The following is an 18,434-nucleotide window of genomic DNA, read 5'->3' as shown; positions in this document are numbered from 1 at the left end:
GCTAATCTTCAATCAATCAATCAATATATATATATATAAATAAATATATAAATAAATATATAGATAAATACATACATAAATACATAAATAAATACATAAATACATAGATACATAAATAGATAAATAGATAAATAAATAGATAGATAGATAGATAGATAGATACATAGATACATAGATAGATGGATGATAGCAAAAATACATAGTTTGAGACACTTCTACAGCTGGATAATGTAATTTACATCTAATCCTAATATCATTGAGGAGAGATCCAATTACAGGCATTTAAAAACCTGATCAGGGATGCAGTTGCACTCCCGTTTTCAGCGAGGAGTTGTTACTATTGCAGATATCAGTGGCAATTTCGATAGCTCTTGACTGGATCAGATGGGATTTTGCCATCTGAGATCGCTCCGTGTGTGCTAAACTTGCTGTTTTCTTTAGAGGTCGGTTGATTACAGGAAAACCTTTAGCAGTGTCAAAACAAAGCAAAGGAAAACAAAAGATCCCCAGCCCACCTCCCCTCGACATTCATGAACTTGGCACCGGCAGAAGGCCGAGATCCAAAATCCAACCGGGAGCTGCGTTGGTTCTTTTTTATTATTATTTTTGTTTTTTAAATTCAGTTTTGCCAGAATGTGTCGATTCTTCCTTTTTCGTCCCAAGCTCCTAATAAAACTGCCGGAGCTCAGAAGGAAAAAGCACAGATGACGTGGTTTCGTCATCCTAAAAGTGTTCACGTGTCGAGGAGAAAAGCCACACCAGAAATTCTCCACCACTTCCAAGCGATGCGGGACGCGAGTCCTCTTACCACGGCTTGCGTGTGGGGACATTATTGATAAATTTGGGTGTTTTCTGTGGTGTGAATATCACATATTATCCAGACCTCCTTGGTTTATGAAGCTTTTAATTTTGGGGGGTTTGTTGCTCCAGAATTTCTGTGTGGATGTAGCGTTTTCTTCAGCATCCATCCCCGGTGTGGGATGATGCCCTGAGCCCTTGGGTACCACGTGCAAACCCAAAGATAAAGAAATCCTGGCTTTCATGGTCTTTTATTAGACAATTTTGGGCAGGAATTGATATTTGGGAAGGGGGTGGGAAACCCCACGGTCTCCAAGGCTGGTTGGTGTGTTGGGAAGTTTTCGGGATGATGCTTTTGAGGGATGCGCCGGTAGAAGCCTCAGGAAAATTCAGGGAGGTGTAAAAAGTATGGAAAAAGACCAGTTTTCCACTGGGAATGTGATCCTGGATAACGTGGTTGTGCTGGGACGTTGCTGGTGATGAAGCATCAGCACCAAATTAAAAAATGTTACCCCAAAGACTTAGGGGTTTCAAAACCTTGCCTTAATTCCTCCACTTAATGCAGAAATGTGCTCTGCTTCGAATGGCGTTTCTCCGTAACCCCAACTATAAGCGATCAATATGACTAATTCTCCAAATTCCTGAGGGCGGACTCGCTTTATTTTCAGTTATTTATACATATTTTTTTCACAATAGGCTTGCACAACGCGCTGGGGGGAGCCTGACGGAGCCCCTAGGCGGCCTGTAATGCAAACCATGGAAAATACTAATAAATCAGCGATAGCAACAAATGGAGGGGGTGCTTAATAACGAAATAATAGCGCGGATGTTTATAGCATTGAACATTATAATTGTTTGCTGGAATATGGGAACGCTCCCAGTTTGCTGGGAGTTTTCCAGGCATTTAGAAAGGGATGTGCTTGCTCGGAGGAGCTCGTAAAAAACAGGCTTTTTTAACTAAAAACAAGAACCCCACGGTGTTTTCTGGGCTGTCGCACACGAGGACACATTGCGGGTGATGCGGTCGCAAATTTCCCGGGATCTGGGGGGTGTTTTGTGTGGGTTTGCGGCGTGTGGAGCGGGATGGTGGGTCTGGATGAACCCAGCGGGGCGTTTTGGGGGCAAAATCCACTCATTTGCTTCATTTGCCCACCGAAAAGAAAAAGCCTTTTGAGGAAATAAGTCTCTGTGACTGTAGGAAGTGTCTCTGTGTCACTTTTTCCTTCTGTTCTGCAACCTCATCTCCCGCCTCCGCCACCCCAGTGATGCCACCGGCTTTTCTTCCCCCTTTTCCCATCCGATGCCAAAATCAGGGGTGCGGTGGGAATTTGGGGTCCCAAAACTGTGCGACCTTGGGGTCCCAAAACTGTGAAAAGCGGCTTTGGTGGCAGCATCCTGTTACTGATATTCTCATGGCTTTTTGACCAGACACACGGTCAACATCTGAATCCCACCAACAGAAGAGTCTCTGGCATATTTATACTGTGTGCTGGCATTGGGTCCTTATAAAAATATACATATATATATATATATATATATATATATCCCACGTTACCTAAGACTTGTCCTGGCGGTCTGGTCACTCCGTGTCATTGAAAAACCTAGTGGGATTCATTCATGAACTTTCAGCCCTCTATAAAGCTCTGTTCATTCATAGCCAAGGCAGCTTTCTTTTTTTAATGTGCTGGCAATTAAATAACTCTTTGTAAGCAGCAACGAGCTGCTTGTTACATGGTCTTCACTAATGCAAGCGCAAAAATCAGGTGAAAAAGTCTTTTTCCTCCCCCCTCCTGCTAAAAGGGGGAGTTTTGTGTTTAAATAAATAAAAGCCTATAGGAATTTCAGCAGCGTTGGATGGACCTTATTCCAAAATTCCCTTAATTGCTGTAAAATGAAACGCAAGAAGCTCCGAGCATCGCTGGTGGGTGATGGGCGAGGAGTGTGCGAGATGGGGATGGACCCAGCAGCATCCTCCCGAAATTCCTCTTATCTCACAGGCATCCCCCCCCCCAGATTCCTCTGTCTCATGGGTAGGTGGGAGAAACACCATCCCAGGGGTGTTTCTTGCCCCCTTGGGTGGGGGGTGCCCCATTTGGGTTAAGGGAGAGGCAGCTCAAGTTGACCCCCCCTCTTGGTCCCTCGCACAGTGCCAGATTTCAGCAGGATATAAAATTATCCGCAATAAAACACCGAAAAAGGGAAGTGGGAGGATAAACTGGGGTGTATCCTGATGGATCCCACCCCCCCACCACCACCGGGACCCCCATCTGCAGTTTCAACCAACAGCGAGGGTCCCTATTTTTGGGGCAGGCACAGTCAGGCCCATTTTTAGTAGCTGCCTCCAGAAACTGGAGAGAATATTTTCCTCGCTGGCACAGAAATGAGGAAATGAAAAGTGTGTGGCCGGGTTCTCTTTATTTTATTTATTATTTTTTTATTTTTAAAAGCACAGTGCGGGGCTTGAAACACAGCTCGGAGATGGGAGGAAAATGTGCCTGCTCTGGGGAAAATGGCTTGTTAATAGCAAAAACGTATAGGAAACAGGGCATGCCGCTGCCATTGTTTTTGTTGGGGAGGGGTTTAGGGGACTGCTGGTGAGAGTTTTGGGGTGCTGGGTCACCCACTGTCCCCCATCCCATGGTGCAGGGAATTATTTCGGTAGCTCTCACTACTGTGCATTCCCAGCCTTTTTTTTTTTTTTTTAATATATATATATTATTATGTTTTTTTTAAATACAATTATAGAGATGAATAGTTCCCAGGTCTCAACATGCCCACAGAGGCTGGGAGGAATAACCCGCTGAGCAGCGCGGGGATCGCCCGTCAGGAAAAGGGGCTTTTCCACATTTCTCAGCCTCCCCCTTTGCTTTTTCCTCCTGCGTTGTGTCCTTGGGGTGGCTATGGGACAGGGAGTTGAAATAAGCGCCACAGGACGAATTATTGGGGTTATTTGAGGCCATTTTTGTTAATGAGTGAGAGATTTCTGGTCCCCACCCTGCCACCATCTGATGGTGCTTCCTGCAGGTTGGGGCTTCACCCAACGTCTCCATCGTGCAGGGAAGAGCCCCATGGACTGGACTTGGCGAGTCCTTGTCCCCTCCGGTCCCACGGGTGACCTTCAATGTGCTTTTCTTAGCAGCACCTCATTGGCTTTTTTCAGCATCTGCACACAGTAGATAATTATTTATGGAATGGATCCGTTGTCTGGTGGGTGCAAATAAGGGGATTTGGGGTGTTTGGTCTTGCTGGATGCAGTTGGCTGGAGCATCTCCTGTTGGCACTGAAGGTGGTTCTGGTGATGGCTTTGGGCATTGTGGTGCTGCTGGTGGGTCTGAAGCCACTTCTGAAGGTGGACCTGGTGATTTAGGACCTGTAACTTCAACCAGAGCTGAAGCAGCACACGGATCCCCCAAACTTGGGTCAAGTGATGTTTGTGGTGGCCTTAACACGTGGCTGTTGGAAAAGGTGGATGTGCTGTGGGCGTTGGTGTGTGCGTGGAGAGCATCGTGAAGCGTCGCATCACTTTTGGGTTGTATTACGCCTTCTCGGTGCTCAATTTCTCCTTTGTTTCTCCTGTTCCGTAGATTCTCAAGTTTTTCAGGAGCCGGGGGATCGATCACACTGGTGTGTGGTGGCATACTGGGAAGAGAAGACGCGCGTGGGTCGGCTGTACTCTGTCCAAGAGCCCTCCCTGGATATCTTCTATGATCTACCTCAGGGGAATGGTTTCTGCCTCGGACAGCTCAACTCGGACAACAAAAGCCAACTGGTGCAGAAGGTCCGTAGCAAGATCGGCTACGGCATCCAGCTCACCAAGGAAGTGGACGGCGTGTGGGTGTACAACCGCAGCAGTTACCCCATCTTCATCAAGTCGGCCACACTGGACAACCCCGATTCCAGGACGTTGCTGGTTCACAAAGTGTTCCCAGGTTTTTCCATCAAGGCTTTTGACTACGAGAAGGCGTACAGCTTGCAGAGACCCAACGACCATGAGTTCATGCAGCAACCATGGACTGGATTTACTGTTCAGATCAGCTTTGTGAAAGGCTGGGGCCAGTGCTACACGAGACAGTTTATCAGCAGTTGCCCATGCTGGTTGGAGGTTATTTTTAATAACCGATGACTTGAGACAGAGTGGACTCATGACATTTATACTACTTTGCTGCTATTATTTCCTTCTGAGTGCTTGCTTTTCATGCAGACTTTTTGTTTTTCGTTTTGTGTGTTTGTTTGCTTCCCCCCCCCTCTGTTTTGAGAAATAGCTTATGGAAAGTTGTTTTTGATAAATATCTCTATTTTTTCAAAAGTGTGAATGACCAATAACTCAGAAGGGCGAGAGAAAGGAGCCGGGGGGATGGATTGCAGGTGATAATTGTTTCGCGCCTCCGAAAGGATTATCCTATGCGATCAGTGGACTTATAAGCCACTCACTGTATGTTACGGCTCCTTCTCTTGGACAGAACAACAAGATACCTGTACTCTTTATGCACCACTGTCCCCTTGCTGCCACCCGTCCCCGGTGACGGTGACAGCGAGACCCTTTCCCCAGCGGTGCTATCCCCACGTTGCCGCCGAAGGATGGTGCAAAACCTTCCCAGTCAGGTCTTTACCCCCCTTTTAATTTAATTCTATTTTTTCCTTGTTGCTGGGTTCACGTCTTGTCACTGTGTTCATCCTTCCACTATTTTTGGTCTTTTTTTATGGTCGTGGGTTGACGCAAGGGGAGAAAACAACGGCGATAAAACCTCGCGCACGGCCCGTGCTTCATAATTTGAGCTGAGATGCGAAGCGACAGGAGCTTAAGCCTAAAAAAGCAAAACAAATGGAAAACAAATGAGAAAACAAAAGAAGTGTTCACGATAGTTGGTCTGTTGTAACCTGCTTAGCTCAGGTTATCCCGGTACCATCCTATCTGGAAATGCAGTTGTGCTTTCGTTTCTTCTTGAATTCATACACGAGTATGATACTTTTACACTGTTCTTAGCTCAATGAGCATGTTTAGACCTTAACATAAGCTATTTTTCTAAATATAAAGGTTTAAATGAACAAGAGAGCATTCTCATTGGAACTTTAGCATTGTAGTGCTTTGGAAATACACACACAAGAAAAGGACTCCTTAAAAAAACCCTGAGATTTATTAAAGAAAAAAATGTATTTTATGTTATATATAAATATATTATTACTTGTAAATATAAAGACGTTTTATAAGCATCATTATTTATGTATTGTGCAATGTGTATAAACGAGAAAAAAAAAATAAGAAAGATGCACTTTGCTTTAATATAAATGCAAATAACAAATGCCAAATTAAAAAAAAAAGAAAAAAAAAGAACACGAGGTTGGTGTTTTTTTCTATGGGTGTTATCACCCAGACGAATGTTTTTTCTAAAGGAGTTTATGTTCCATTCGAAAAATAAAAATGTACACTTGATCCCAGGCCGTGCCGAGTGGCTTCTTCAGTGGTGGGATAAAGAGGCAGGCGGTGGGACCGCTCCGGCACGGGGAGACTGCGTCCTCTCCTTCCCCCTCATCTCCCGTGCCCCTGGAAATGTTGATTTTCTTTCCCTTTTGCCCCTTTCACCTGCCTTGAGGTGTTCGCATGTGTCAAATCCCGCTTGCACGTGTCCTCTGCCAGGGAGAAGGTCCCTGTGGCTGGTTCTTGGGGAGCTTGAGTGGAAACCACCAGAGTCCTGGAGACCGAAAGATTTGGAGAAGTAGAAGGTCCAGATGGGTTTGTAAGCTCCCTCCCCGCACCTGGAATGTGGCTTCCAGTCTCTGCTGTTCTTCATGTGATGTCCATAGCAGTAGATCAACCTTCTTCAGCATCTGGACCAAGTGGCTCAAACTTGCACCCTTCTATTCAACAGAGATGTGCCCAGTCCAGAGGAATTGCTTGAGATACGCCATTTGGTTTTCTCTGCGTTGACTGTACCTACAGTTGGATTCAAGTCGCTGAGACCGTGAACCAACTTCAAAATGGCTTTTGCTCATGTGTGAGGTTTGCATAGGAGTTTCAGTTTCCAGGGTCTTCGTCCTTGCAGTGGGAGCTGGTATCGAAGCCTGAGGACATGATGGATGCACCCACCCTGTCTTGCTTGATGTGCACTAAGAGCCTTCTGAAGGGCAGATGTTGGGACAGTTACATACATGACAATTTGGCTTGTTGCCACGTCATACCTTCTCTGTGGTCCACTGGCCAAGCTAGCATTGATGGCTTGCACCAGAATCTCGATGAAGAGTGGTCCTGCATGTGTCCTCCACACCCACCCAGGCAATGCACCATCAAAGGCCCAGCAGGATAAAGTGGGAGATATCATTGCAAAAACAACTTTTGACTCCTCTGAGCTTCAGGTCGATGTTCCGTGAGGTACGTACCATATCCTGGTGCTTAAAGCCCTGAAGTCAAATTGTGGCGTAGATGACGTCCCTTGAATTGAGATTTGGGTTCTTGTCCCTGTTCATTGGCCCATGAGGTGTGACCAAGTCGTTTAACGCTGTTGTTTCTCAAAATTGCCTCATGTGACAAACAGAGGCTACAAACCGTAGCTCCTCTTGAGAACTGAAAGCAGAGGGTGGAAACACTGTACCCCTAAATGAACGCTCTTCACAGCAGCTTTCCAAAATACATAAGGGCCACAGAAATGATCTGAGGCTGGAACAGCTCTGCTGGGGGAACAGGATGAGAGAGTTGGGGTGTTCAGATGGAGAAGAGACGTTATTGTGGCCTTTCTGCACTTAAAAGGGGCCTGTGAGAAAGATGGGGACAGGCTTTTGAGCAGGGCCTGTTGTGACAGGACAAGGGGTGATGGTTTTAAACTAAAGGAGGGAGATTCAGGCTGGACATGAGGAAGAAATTGTTGGCCCTGAGGGTGGTGAGAGCCTGGCCCAGGTTGGGCAGAGAGGTGGTGGCTGAACCATCCCTGGAGACATCCCAGGCCAGGCTGGACGGGGCTCTGAGCAACCTGAGCTGGTGAAGATGTCCCTGTCATGGCAGGGGTGGGATCAGGTGAGTTTTGAAGGTCCATTCAACACAAACTATTCTCTGATTCTGCGATGACTCAAAGAGGAAATACGATCCGGCAGAGCCCAGACGATGGCTGTGGATGTGTCCCCATGATGGGTGCTGGGGGGCTGTGATATCACTTGCAAGGTGCACTAAGCATCTGCTAGGCCTGAGATACCCTCCACACACCCCATTTTACACCATGTCCTATGTGACTACCCCTGGCCATGGCTGGAGACATGTTGAGGTTGGCTGGACCTTCCTCTGGACGTGGCTTTCCAGGTCAAATGTTACAGAGCTTGTCTGGAGAACGAGCTGAAACTCCTCATGGAGCACTTTATTTTATGTGATCTTTACTTGCATTCATCTGCCAAAATAAAAGAAAGCTTGGAAATAATCAGCAAAACGAAGGCTTTCCAATACTGTGGCAGCTTCAGCTAAAATGTTCAAGTCTTTACCTCCTGCTGAGCTCATTTTAGACCTCATTCAATGCAAAAAAAAAGAAAAAGAACATGACAGAAGGATACTGAGAACCAGCTCCTGCGTGTTCCCAACCACCCAGAGCTTGTTCAGCTCTAGGGCTGGTAGATGCAGGGTGGGAAATATTCTGAAGGTTAAAATAGAGATTGAGGGTTAAAGCAAGGAAGGATTTCCCCTGGGCTGGGCTTTGGCGATAGATCCATCTATAGGGCTCAGAAGCTGCAGCCACCTAAAGCCAAGTGCTGACCCCGTATAAACAACCTGGTCTGATGTGGTCCTGCTGGTGTTGTGCTGTCCAGCTGGAGGCTTCATCTGCTTGTACCACTCTCACTGTATGCGAGTCCCTCTGCAGCTGGCTCTAAGCCAGGCTTAAACACATGTGCTTACATAAACCCCGAGTGTTGGAGGTAACTTGTGAGAAATGCAGTTTTGTGGCTGCTCTTGATCTGGTCAAATTTGGATGGTCCAGTAATGCCCGGATTAAGGAGCAGAACCACAGTCCTGACCTGCCCTTGGATGGAGGAGCTGTGGGCAGGGGCAGAGCCAGCTCCTTCCCAATAGAAAATACTGATGTCCGGCCTCCAGGTCGCTCCTGGCCAGCAAACTGATGTCTCCTTTTTGCTCCATGCCCACAGCACCTAAATTCAGGCACTTCCCCAGGTCTGGGAACCTTCAGCTCCATGGGCATCTTCCAACAGAGCAGTGGTAGCCTTGGGACCTCCTGTGTCATCGTGCTCTGTACGCCCTAGCTGTGGTTTCCAATCTTCCCTCCTTGGAAATCACCTTACAGAAAGCTTATCCAATTAAGAGGCTCAGACGTTGTCTGGTTGAGACAGTCTGAAATCCTGATTTCCCAGTGGACAGTGGGACACGTCTCCCTTCCTTATGAAAGAACTGGACTCGATGATCTTGAGGGTCTCTTCCAACCAAAATGTTTCTACGATTTCTCTGGAAATTTGCGGTGTCTGATCTCAAGTCTGTTCTAGTTGACTGTACTGTTTTTGACCACAGCTCCAGGGTAATCAGTGCTAAACCTTCTCATTATATACTGCGACACAGTAAATTACATCACGGTTCGACCTTTTTTCACCAATATTGCTGAGCAGTAATTGAAGAGGGCAATAAAGAAGGATCAAAGGCTGTAAGCTTTTTCTGATAAATCATATGTGAAATATGGTCCAACTGTCAACTGCTGCTAAAATACCATGTCTATAATGGTTGATGTACTGCAAGGGAAGGAATTAAAACTCCACCATCTCGATATCATGGGTTTCCACATGAGAAAACCATTTGCAAACGGATTTCCACTGTAATCATGGCACAGAGCCATGATCCCAGTCTCATTTAGGTGATGCTCATAATCTGGCTCGTTCCCCACCAACTCCAAGGAGTCTCTGTGCTCTTGTCTTGCAGCCCATTAGGTGGATGGACCCTTCTGTCCATGCAGGACGATGTGGCGGTTGTGGATTGGTGACTACACACAATTCAAAGAGTGAGTCCTCGGAAAAGTATTTGCTTTATGCTGGTTGTACTTTGGTCTCGGTATTTGCCAGTGTAAAGTTGAGCTTAACTCAGCTTGCAACCAGTAGCTCAGTTGGGTCTGTATGTATGTGCATGTCCTGGTCTGCAAGGGCTTCTAGAGGCCAAGTCATGAAGAACTGTCTTAAGGTGAATTAAAAAAGAACACCTGTAGAGGGAAACAGCATTTTCTTTGTGTTGTCTACATGTTTTTAAAAGTATGTTCTGGTTTACTGGGCACGGGATGTCATGGTGGGGGTGGATCTCTGCTGGTTTGAGGGAGGAGGTGAATGTGGGCTGAGACAAATGACTGGGAGATGTTCCCAGCGAGAAGTGATGGATGGAGCTACTCCTGTGACATTTATTTGTACTGTCACAGGGGCTCACATGGCGTCCTGAGCCTTCTTAGGCCAGGCATTATAAAGAGAAAGACCTTGTCCCAAACAGCCAATGCATGAGCAGCAATGGGAGGTGTGGGGATGACAGCAAAGCCAGGATCAGATCCAACCCTCCAGTCCATAGTGGGACAAGTCTAACCCCTGTGACCCCCTGTGTCACCGGGCTTTGACAAGAGGACGTCCCTGCCCAGCCTTTGCACATTTGCACAAGGGAGTCAAGGGGACATCCCTGGGGACTCCACTGAGTCATTGTGCAGCTCTTTTGGTGGCTTAAAGATGAAATGAAACAAAAACTGAAATATTTGAGAGGCTCAGGTAGCTCTTGTGGTTAACAGGGAAGTCACCGCTGTGACATGTTTACCAGCCAAGGTCCTTGTCATCTGCTCTGGTGGAAAACCCCGGGACGTTTCCTCTTTGTCATGCTGACTGGATCAGCGTCATTAACCAAAGTGCTACTGGTAATGAATCTGACTATTCTCTTTTTTTTAACCACTTTGGTTTCTGGAAGCCAAAGTTCTCCGATGCTCACATGTCCAGAAATTAAAAAGGTTGTGTGAAAGGAGAAGACCTAAATTAGCAACTGTCCCGTAGCAGAGGCAAGTCAATCTGTGCCGTGACTTGTCCTCCTTGAAGGACCTCTTGGTGATAACAAGGGTGTGCTTTATTATCTGGGCTGGGGCAGTGGACCTTTGGTGGCCAGACTTTTGAGATGCTCATTGGATTGAGGAGCAAGGAACAGCAAGATCAAGCAAAAGCAAGACTCTAGTTTAGTGGTTAAGACATCGTGGGCAAAGGCAGGTTGGTGTCCCCAGCCCAGCTCTGGTGTGTGCCTGGTACCATACACAGGCTGATGGAGTTGGGGTTGTTCAGCCTGGAGAAGAGAAGACTCTGGAGATCCTTCAGACAAGAGCCTGGTTGAGACCAATATTGTGGGGAGATGCTCAAATCTCTTGGCTCCGTCACTTGCAGTTTTGTGTCTGTGCAGGGTTAGGGCTAAAGGAGGGGAGGTTTAGGCCTGTTGGGTGTTAGAGCAGCTCTGAGAGTAAAATCTGGCTGGCTTCATAGAATCAAGATCATCAAGTCCAAGTGTTAACCCACCCCTGGCAGTGCCCCATGTCCCTGAGAACCTCATCTGTGTGTATTTCCAACCCCTCCAGGGATGGTGACTCCAGCACTGCCCTGGGCAGCCTGTTCCAATGCCCCACAGCCCTTTGGGGAACAAATTGTTCCCCACATCCAACTTCAACCTCCCCTGGTGCAACTTGAGGCCGTTTCTTTGTGTCCCTGTCTCCCCTCAGCTCCTGTTCTCCAGCTGAACCCCCCAGGTCCCTCAGCCGCTCCCATCACACTTGTGCTCCAGCCCCTTCCCCAGCTCCGTTCCCTTCTCTCCACTCGCTCCAGCACCTCATTTCACGAGCTTTTGGTGGGGGCAAAGCATTTGCAGGGTTTTTCCGTATCAGATGGGAACAAAGCGGCCTAAGTCAGGTGACAATATAGATGTTGGTGGTTACCAGGGTTACAACACACACGGGAAAAAGGAGAATAAAAAAAATCTCATATATCGCAAGGTACTAACTCTGAATTTTGCTGTGGTGGCAATACTTAGGGCTGGCATTACCATGGAGGTATTTATATCCTCTGTCCTGTAGAAAATATGTAAGTTATTGAGGCACGTGCATACCCAGGGCTGGAGCTGGGCCAGAAGAGACCTCTGCGGAGTTGTTGTGTGAGACTCAAGGGGGTCCTCTGTTATTCCCTACAACAATGCCAGTCTGAATATGCTTAAAATTAGGAAAATTGACATTCTAACCCCCAAAAATATCTATTTTGGACGAGGCACTCTGCAGAGAAAGGAGCAGGACAGCTTGGGGACCCATCATTCAGCCAGCAGAGGGACACAACTGGCCCCCCGTATCACACCTACTGAAGTCAGTTAGCTCAGTGCAGAGCCAGCCTCCAGTGGCAAACAGGTCAGAAAAGAAGTGTTCCCTCCTGCCAGCAAGACGAGACAAGATGGAGAGCTTGCAAGAGGAAGAAAACAGAAAATAAAGCCCTTGTAAAAGGGGTCTAGTGAAAGAAAGGAGAAACCAAGTGTCAAGGAATTTGCTGGAGCCCGATGAAGGTGATGGAAGAGCAACCAACCGTCTTGACCTCAACAGGAGCTGGAGCAGAGGGAGGGTGACGGGACCCCACACAGTGGTGGGTGGGAAGAGGGTTCAGCCGAGGTGGCCAAGGGAAAGTTTGTGCTGACAAAACCAAACCCCTGGAGACACCCCAGCACCCCGAAACCCCCCACTGTAAGTGGTATTTACTCCTTCCCCTGGAAACACAGGCCCTGCGGTTGGATTTTTCCAGCTCAGCACGCCACGGGGAAGCTGGGATGAATTTCATGGTTGGAGATTTTTTCTGGTTTTAATAATTGATCAAGAGCGAGCAGTGGGACAGAAAGGGTTCGTGCAGTGACTTTCTGCCTGCGGGCTCCCCGGCCGAACCGCTTCCAGCGGTGACGAGAAGTTGAGCGGGGCTTAAAGCAGGGCATTGCCTCCACAAGACCGACTATTAAGGGCTTAGTGCCTCCACAACCTGGCAGAGGGGCTTGCTTTCATCTTCCTGCCTGGAACATCTGGAGCCTGGACTCATAAAACTTTCATTATTACTTTAACCCTTTAGGCCTGTTTTTCAGGTTTTTAATTCTTTGTTTTCAGATATGAGGCTGCAGTTGGTGGAGCACTAAGTGCATGTAGTGGCATTGCTTGTTGGAGGCACTGCCGGCTACATCTACTGCCCATGGAGAGAGGGACACCGGGGCCTCAACCCATCTCTGGAAACATCTGAGAGAAGGTCTGGTGCTGGATCACTACCAGACACTGAGATTTTAGTGGTTATCCTATAAAAATAACATTTACTGGGAGTTCTGAGGTCTTCTGCAGGGATTCATCACCTTGTCAGTGCGGCTCTGGGGTTCCATTGATACTCAGCCCAGTCCACCCTGATGCTCCTAATCCAAAACCTTTCAGCTCTGAGTTCACACTGAGTTCAGTGCCTGGGGCATATTTTTCTTGCAGGAAAACAGATCTCCGGATAGGGACCTGCTTTGTTTCATGAAACCAATCTCCAGATACAGACCTGCTCATATCTTGGGGAAACCCCAGGAAGAGGGAAACAGGGTGATTTTGGTGTTCAGAGCTCAGAAGCTTCAAATACATCAATCTCCTTCCAGTGAAGATGGACAGTCCAGTAAAATAAGTGGCACAGTAAAGCAGAATCTGAGGAATATCTAAAATGGGTCTCGAAGCGGAGATGGTCAACATGAAGAGCAGGAAATCACGAGGAATGGTGGATCTTGCTTGTACATTTCTACCCTAAAGTCTCAGCTGCTTTTTTAAAGTTCTGTGCAGAGTTCCCACCCGTGGGCTCTGCTTGGTGGTTCCTCAGTGTCCTACCAGAGCATCTGAGAGCTCCAGATGTGTGGGCAAGGAAAAGCTGAAAGCAACACAGCTCTCCAGTCCTCCAGCTGCAGGAGAAATTGGACAAGTGCAGGCTGAACACCAAGAGTCTTCATGGGTGAGGAAAAACTAAGTTTTTTCAGGAGCTAACCTGACTTTTAACTCCGCCTGAGCATCTAGGTGATGGTTTTTTAAGTGTTTGTGTTTGCAGGGCTTGGGACATCTTACGTAGAGACAAGAAGTCACACTGGATACGGATCTATCCTTCCATATCTATCGTCTCCTGAAGCAACACATGCCTGTCCCTCCGTGGTGTTGCTTTATGTGGTTATATTGAAGTCTCAGGGTCTGCCCCAGAACACTAAAAGCTGGACTTTAAGCTTGGCTTTTGGAATCTGGCCCGTGGGTGGGATCTCTCCCTTGCATCTCATGGTTATGCAGTGGTCCATGGTGGCTTCGCTCTGACAGTTCCTCCCGCTGCTGCAGCGTTTTGGATGCATCTCTAGGCTTCTCACGTCACAAAAGTGCCTGAGTGACCTCGGGCAAGCTGCTTGTGCCTCGGTTTCCCCTTCTCCCACTTATCAGCTCCTGTGCCTTTGATGGCATCTGGGACGACTTTCCTCCACCAGAAGAAGTTGTTTATTTTAGAGTCTGGTGATAGCTTCTCCCCAGTATGTTTATACACTCATTGCCCAACTGAGCACTGGAGGGGAAAGCTACATGGCTTCCTGAAGGACCGTGCGCCATGGGAAGGTTAGTGGCAGCAGGAACATCAGTGCCACCACCACCGATGTTTGTGACACCTCCACACAGGACACATCAGGGAGGGTACAGCACCCTCAGCTCCCAGGGAGCAAGGAGGTGAAATGCTCTTCTAGTTCAGCCACATCTCAAGGGTTTGCTAAAAAAACCCACTTCTTATTAATCTGTGATTGAAACTGTAATTATGTCATGGCTCTCAACAACCCCATCGAAAGTTTGGGCTTGGGGAGAGCTGGAATGGTCAAGGCTGGTGCGCTGCACACTGTGAATGGCCCAGCCTGGCCTTGTCTCCCCCATCAGGGTTATTTGGGTGGCAAACTCCACAATGGCCCATGGTGTCCTCTCCAGGGGGGCCAAAACTCGTGCCAGGGTCCTGGTGGGCAAAGCTGCTCCTGGGAGGTGTGATGGACTCAGGTGATGTGTGGTCACTGTGGCCCTCCACCACTCACATTGTCCCCATCCCCGTGCCACAAATCTGGGGGTCCATCTATAGAATCACAGAACAGTCTGGGTTGCAGGGACCTTCCCAGCTCCCCCAGTGCCCCCCCTGCCATGACAGGGACATCTTCACCAGCTCAGGTTGCTCAGAGCCCCGTCCAGCCTGGCCTGGGATGTCTCCAGGGATGGTTCATCCACCACCTCTCTGCCCAACCTGGGCCAGGCTCTCACCACCCTCAGGGACAACAATTCATCCCAAACCTGAGGTTTTCTTTTCCCAGGAGCTCCCACGTCTTCAGATGCTCCTCATCTCCCAGGAAGCCAACCCAGCCCCACACTTGCCTTTCTTCACTCTGAAAACTCCAGTTTCAGCTTCCATTGCTCTCAGAGTTTTTTTTGGACCTTATTTAATAACATCACAAATGCTGATGTTAATTAAAATTCCTCCTAACCGCTCCCTGCTCACCCTCATCTTGTAACCCCTCCTTAAAACCTCATTCATTTTTGGGACTTTCCCAAGCCGAGACTCTCCAGACCCAGCTTTATTCGGAGTCTTTCTCCGTACCATGTGCCTCCTCCATAAACCCCTCTGAGATGTAAAGCACCGTCTGCTTTTTCTTCATCACCCTCTTCCTATCATGTTGTCTGTCCTTGGAGCTTAAGCTTGAGGAACATCAAAAGGATTTATCACAGGCTGGTCTTTATCTGTGCCAGGAACGCAAGAGCCTGACCTATCGACAGATATACAACATCTCATGGAAACAAGTCTCCATCTCCTGCATTCAGCGTGTGTGTCTCTCCAGAATATGACATTTTAGAAACTGAGCTCCCATCTGTTCAACAATGGACTGTAAATGTCTGGAATAATGTCTATTAAATCCATGGGGTTTGCTCTTACTAATCTCTACTCTGGTTTCTTAGCCCCCTGTGTGTGTGGGGTTGTGTCCTTCAGACATTTGTTGGCCTTGCTGGAGGAAAACTGGTCTGCAGACAAGGTGAAAAAGCTTTAAAGTGAGACATTTCCTTAAATTTCAAAATGCATCCCAATCAAGGAAGAAAAATAAATGGAATAATAGAAAATCGGGTTGGAAGTGAGCACTGAAAATCCATTCATCCACCCCTAGACCCAAGGGCAACTTGACTGTCCCTAAACCCCCCGTGACGGGGATTTTTCCAACCTGTTCTTAAGAATCTTAAATGCAATTCTACTATATTTTTAGGTGATTTTTCCAGGTCTAAATTATCCCTGCTTGCTGTCACCCCGGCTGCATCTTCCTTCCTGCCGTTGAAGCCCTTGACTCCTCTCCCCTGTGATTATCAAGGGTTTATTTCCTTTCTCTCAGCGCCTATATTTTGCCATGTCCCCTCACTGTTTTTAATTCTCTAGACTAAACAACCCCGGGTTCTTCAAGCTTTCTTGTAGGGATATGTTTTAATTTTCTGAGCCCTTTATACACTCTCTTACAGACTCCCTCCATTACTTCTCACCACCTTTATTACTAACTCATTATCTAGCATTCATTAGACATTACTTATTCAGGTAAATGCCGTTTATTATAACATCTTTCTTCTTCTCATTATTATAGAATACAATAGCTGTCGTCCAGCCATCTGCCAGTTCCTTAAGTCTTCGCAGAGGTGATGGACGAGTGCGTTAGGAGGAGTTATTCTCAGCACGGAATTGCAGTGGGATGTAGGGAGGCTGAGGGAGCTGGGCTTGTTTAGTCTGGAGCAGAGGAGGCTTAGAGGTGAGCTCAGCACTCTCTAGAACGACCTGAAGGGCAGTTCTAGCCAGGGGGGGATTGGGCTCTTCTCCCAGGCACTCAGCAATAGGACAAGGGGGCTTAAACTTAAATTTAGGCTGGAGATGAGAAAGCAATTCTTCACAGAGAGAGTGGTCAGGCATTGGAATGGCTGCCCAGGGAGGTGCTGGACTCACCGGCCCTGGAGGTTTTTAAGCTGAGATTGGCCATGGCACTTAGTGCCATGATCTGGTCAATGGGCTGGAGTTGGCCCAAGGGTTGGACTGGATGATCTCTGAGGGCTTTTCCAACCCGGTCCATTCTGTGATTCTGTGATTCTGTGATGGGTGCTCTGTGGTTCCCAGACTTCCCAACCATCGCTCACATGTGCTTGAGGACCCTGTTCCAAAAAGGATGCGAAACACCCACCAGAAATTTGTGGTTCGTCTGAGGTCTACATGGGTTTGGGGAACCCCTGGGTAGGTTCCTGTGGAAAATCAGCGTGAAGTCCCCAGATCTGTGCCGGGCAGAGGAGCACAGGGTGTTAAATGAAAGCAGGGACGAGAACACCACTTTTTATTCATTTTCAAATGTTTTTTCTCCACAAAGACATTTTGAGAAGAAAAAAAAAAAGGTGTTTCGTGTTATTTATTGCAATTAGCTCTGGGTCCAGAGTTGACTCTGCTGAAGATAAGGACCCTGGAATGGCAGAAACAGCATCACCAGTGCGATAAGCAGCAGCCATCAGCGCACAGCGGGTTCCATTCCAGGCAGAGGATGCCAGACCCCCCCGCTAAAACAAAACCGTCCAGCCCTGCCCAGACACACGCAGCTAGAAATGCGTTTTTCCAGTTGCAGACCCGGCCTGGGATCTCTACGACAAAGCAGCAAACTGCAGATCTGCAGAGGATGTTTTGGGCGCAAAGAGGGACTTTGAAACAACACAGTGCATTTTATTCCCCTGCTTTCTCCCTCCCTCAGGCCAGGACGAGATCTTTTCTAGGGTCCAGGTACCTTTGCGGAGTGACCCTTAGACCAGGTCATTCTAGGTGAGCAAAGCCCCCGCCAGCCACTGCTGATTAATTATTACTTCCATTCGTCCTGCTTCCCAACCTTGGGAAACTGCTCTGTATTGGGTAATTCCCTTTTTTTTTTTTTTAAATTTTGTCCAGAAATGGACAACAGTCAAAATATAACACTCCCCAGGCTTATAAAAAAAGAGATTTTCTACCAAAACTGTAGGCTGGAGAGAAGAGATCCCTTTGGGAAGGGGCCCACGGGTGGAGGGAGGTCCCACTTCACGTCGTAGGTTACTCTGCGCGGGGGCTGCAGGACCTGGGAGCCAGATTTCGCGGTGACGTTGGTGGCCTGGCAAAGCCACACGGCAGGGTCTGGCTCTTACGACACCGAGCGTTTCAGCCCTGGGCACGATTTCCATTGGCACCTGGGGCTGGAGCCAAGCGGGAGACCTTTGCTCAGCTTCCCATTAACCGTTTCGTTTTAATCAAAGGCATTCAGCAGTCAGCTGTCACCGGCCAGTTGGGACACTGGACGGGTGGTCCCTGGCCATCATGTCCACCTATTCTGTAATTATTTTTCACTAATCTGGACGCTGTTGCAGAGGAGATGGGTGCAAAGGGGATATTTGGGGGATATTTGGGAAAAGAGGGGTGATGTTGTGCTGGAGCTTTTGGGGAGAAAAGCAAGGAAAACACTTGCGCGTGGATGAAAGACTGAGTGATTCAAAAGCCACTTTAGTCCAGCCTAAACTTGAACCCTCTCCCTGTATATAATTGTAAATCGCAAATTTCGGCTGCACACACCCAGGAAGGAGGGTGAATGCATCATC

The 18,434-nt window shown here is 47.8% G+C and overlaps 1 protein-coding gene across 3 annotated transcripts in view; it reads left to right on the top strand.

Moving 5' to 3' along the window:
* The window catches only part of LOC136115479 (mothers against decapentaplegic homolog 7), a 29,522-nt gene extending 23,293 nt beyond the window's left edge, over window positions 1-6,229 (top strand). For all 3 annotated transcript variants that reach the window (XM_065861622.2, XM_071801908.1, XM_065861621.2), the window contains exon 6: window positions 4,383-6,229. In XM_065861622.2, coding sequence (XP_065717694.1) covers window positions 4,383-4,921 — 539 coding nt within the window. In that variant the 3' untranslated portion in view covers window positions 4,922-6,229. The remainder of the gene's footprint in view (window positions 1-4,382) is intronic.
* The last annotated feature ends 12,205 nt before the right edge of the window (window positions 6,230-18,434 follow it).

This window comes from Patagioenas fasciata, chromosome Z (genome assembly GCF_037038585.1).
Source record: "Patagioenas fasciata isolate bPatFas1 chromosome Z, bPatFas1.hap1, whole genome shotgun sequence".
Lineage (NCBI taxonomy): Eukaryota > Metazoa > Chordata > Aves > Columbiformes > Columbidae > Patagioenas > Patagioenas fasciata.
Note: the sequence above shows the minus strand (reverse complement) of the source record. Positions and strands in the feature narration are given on the sequence as shown.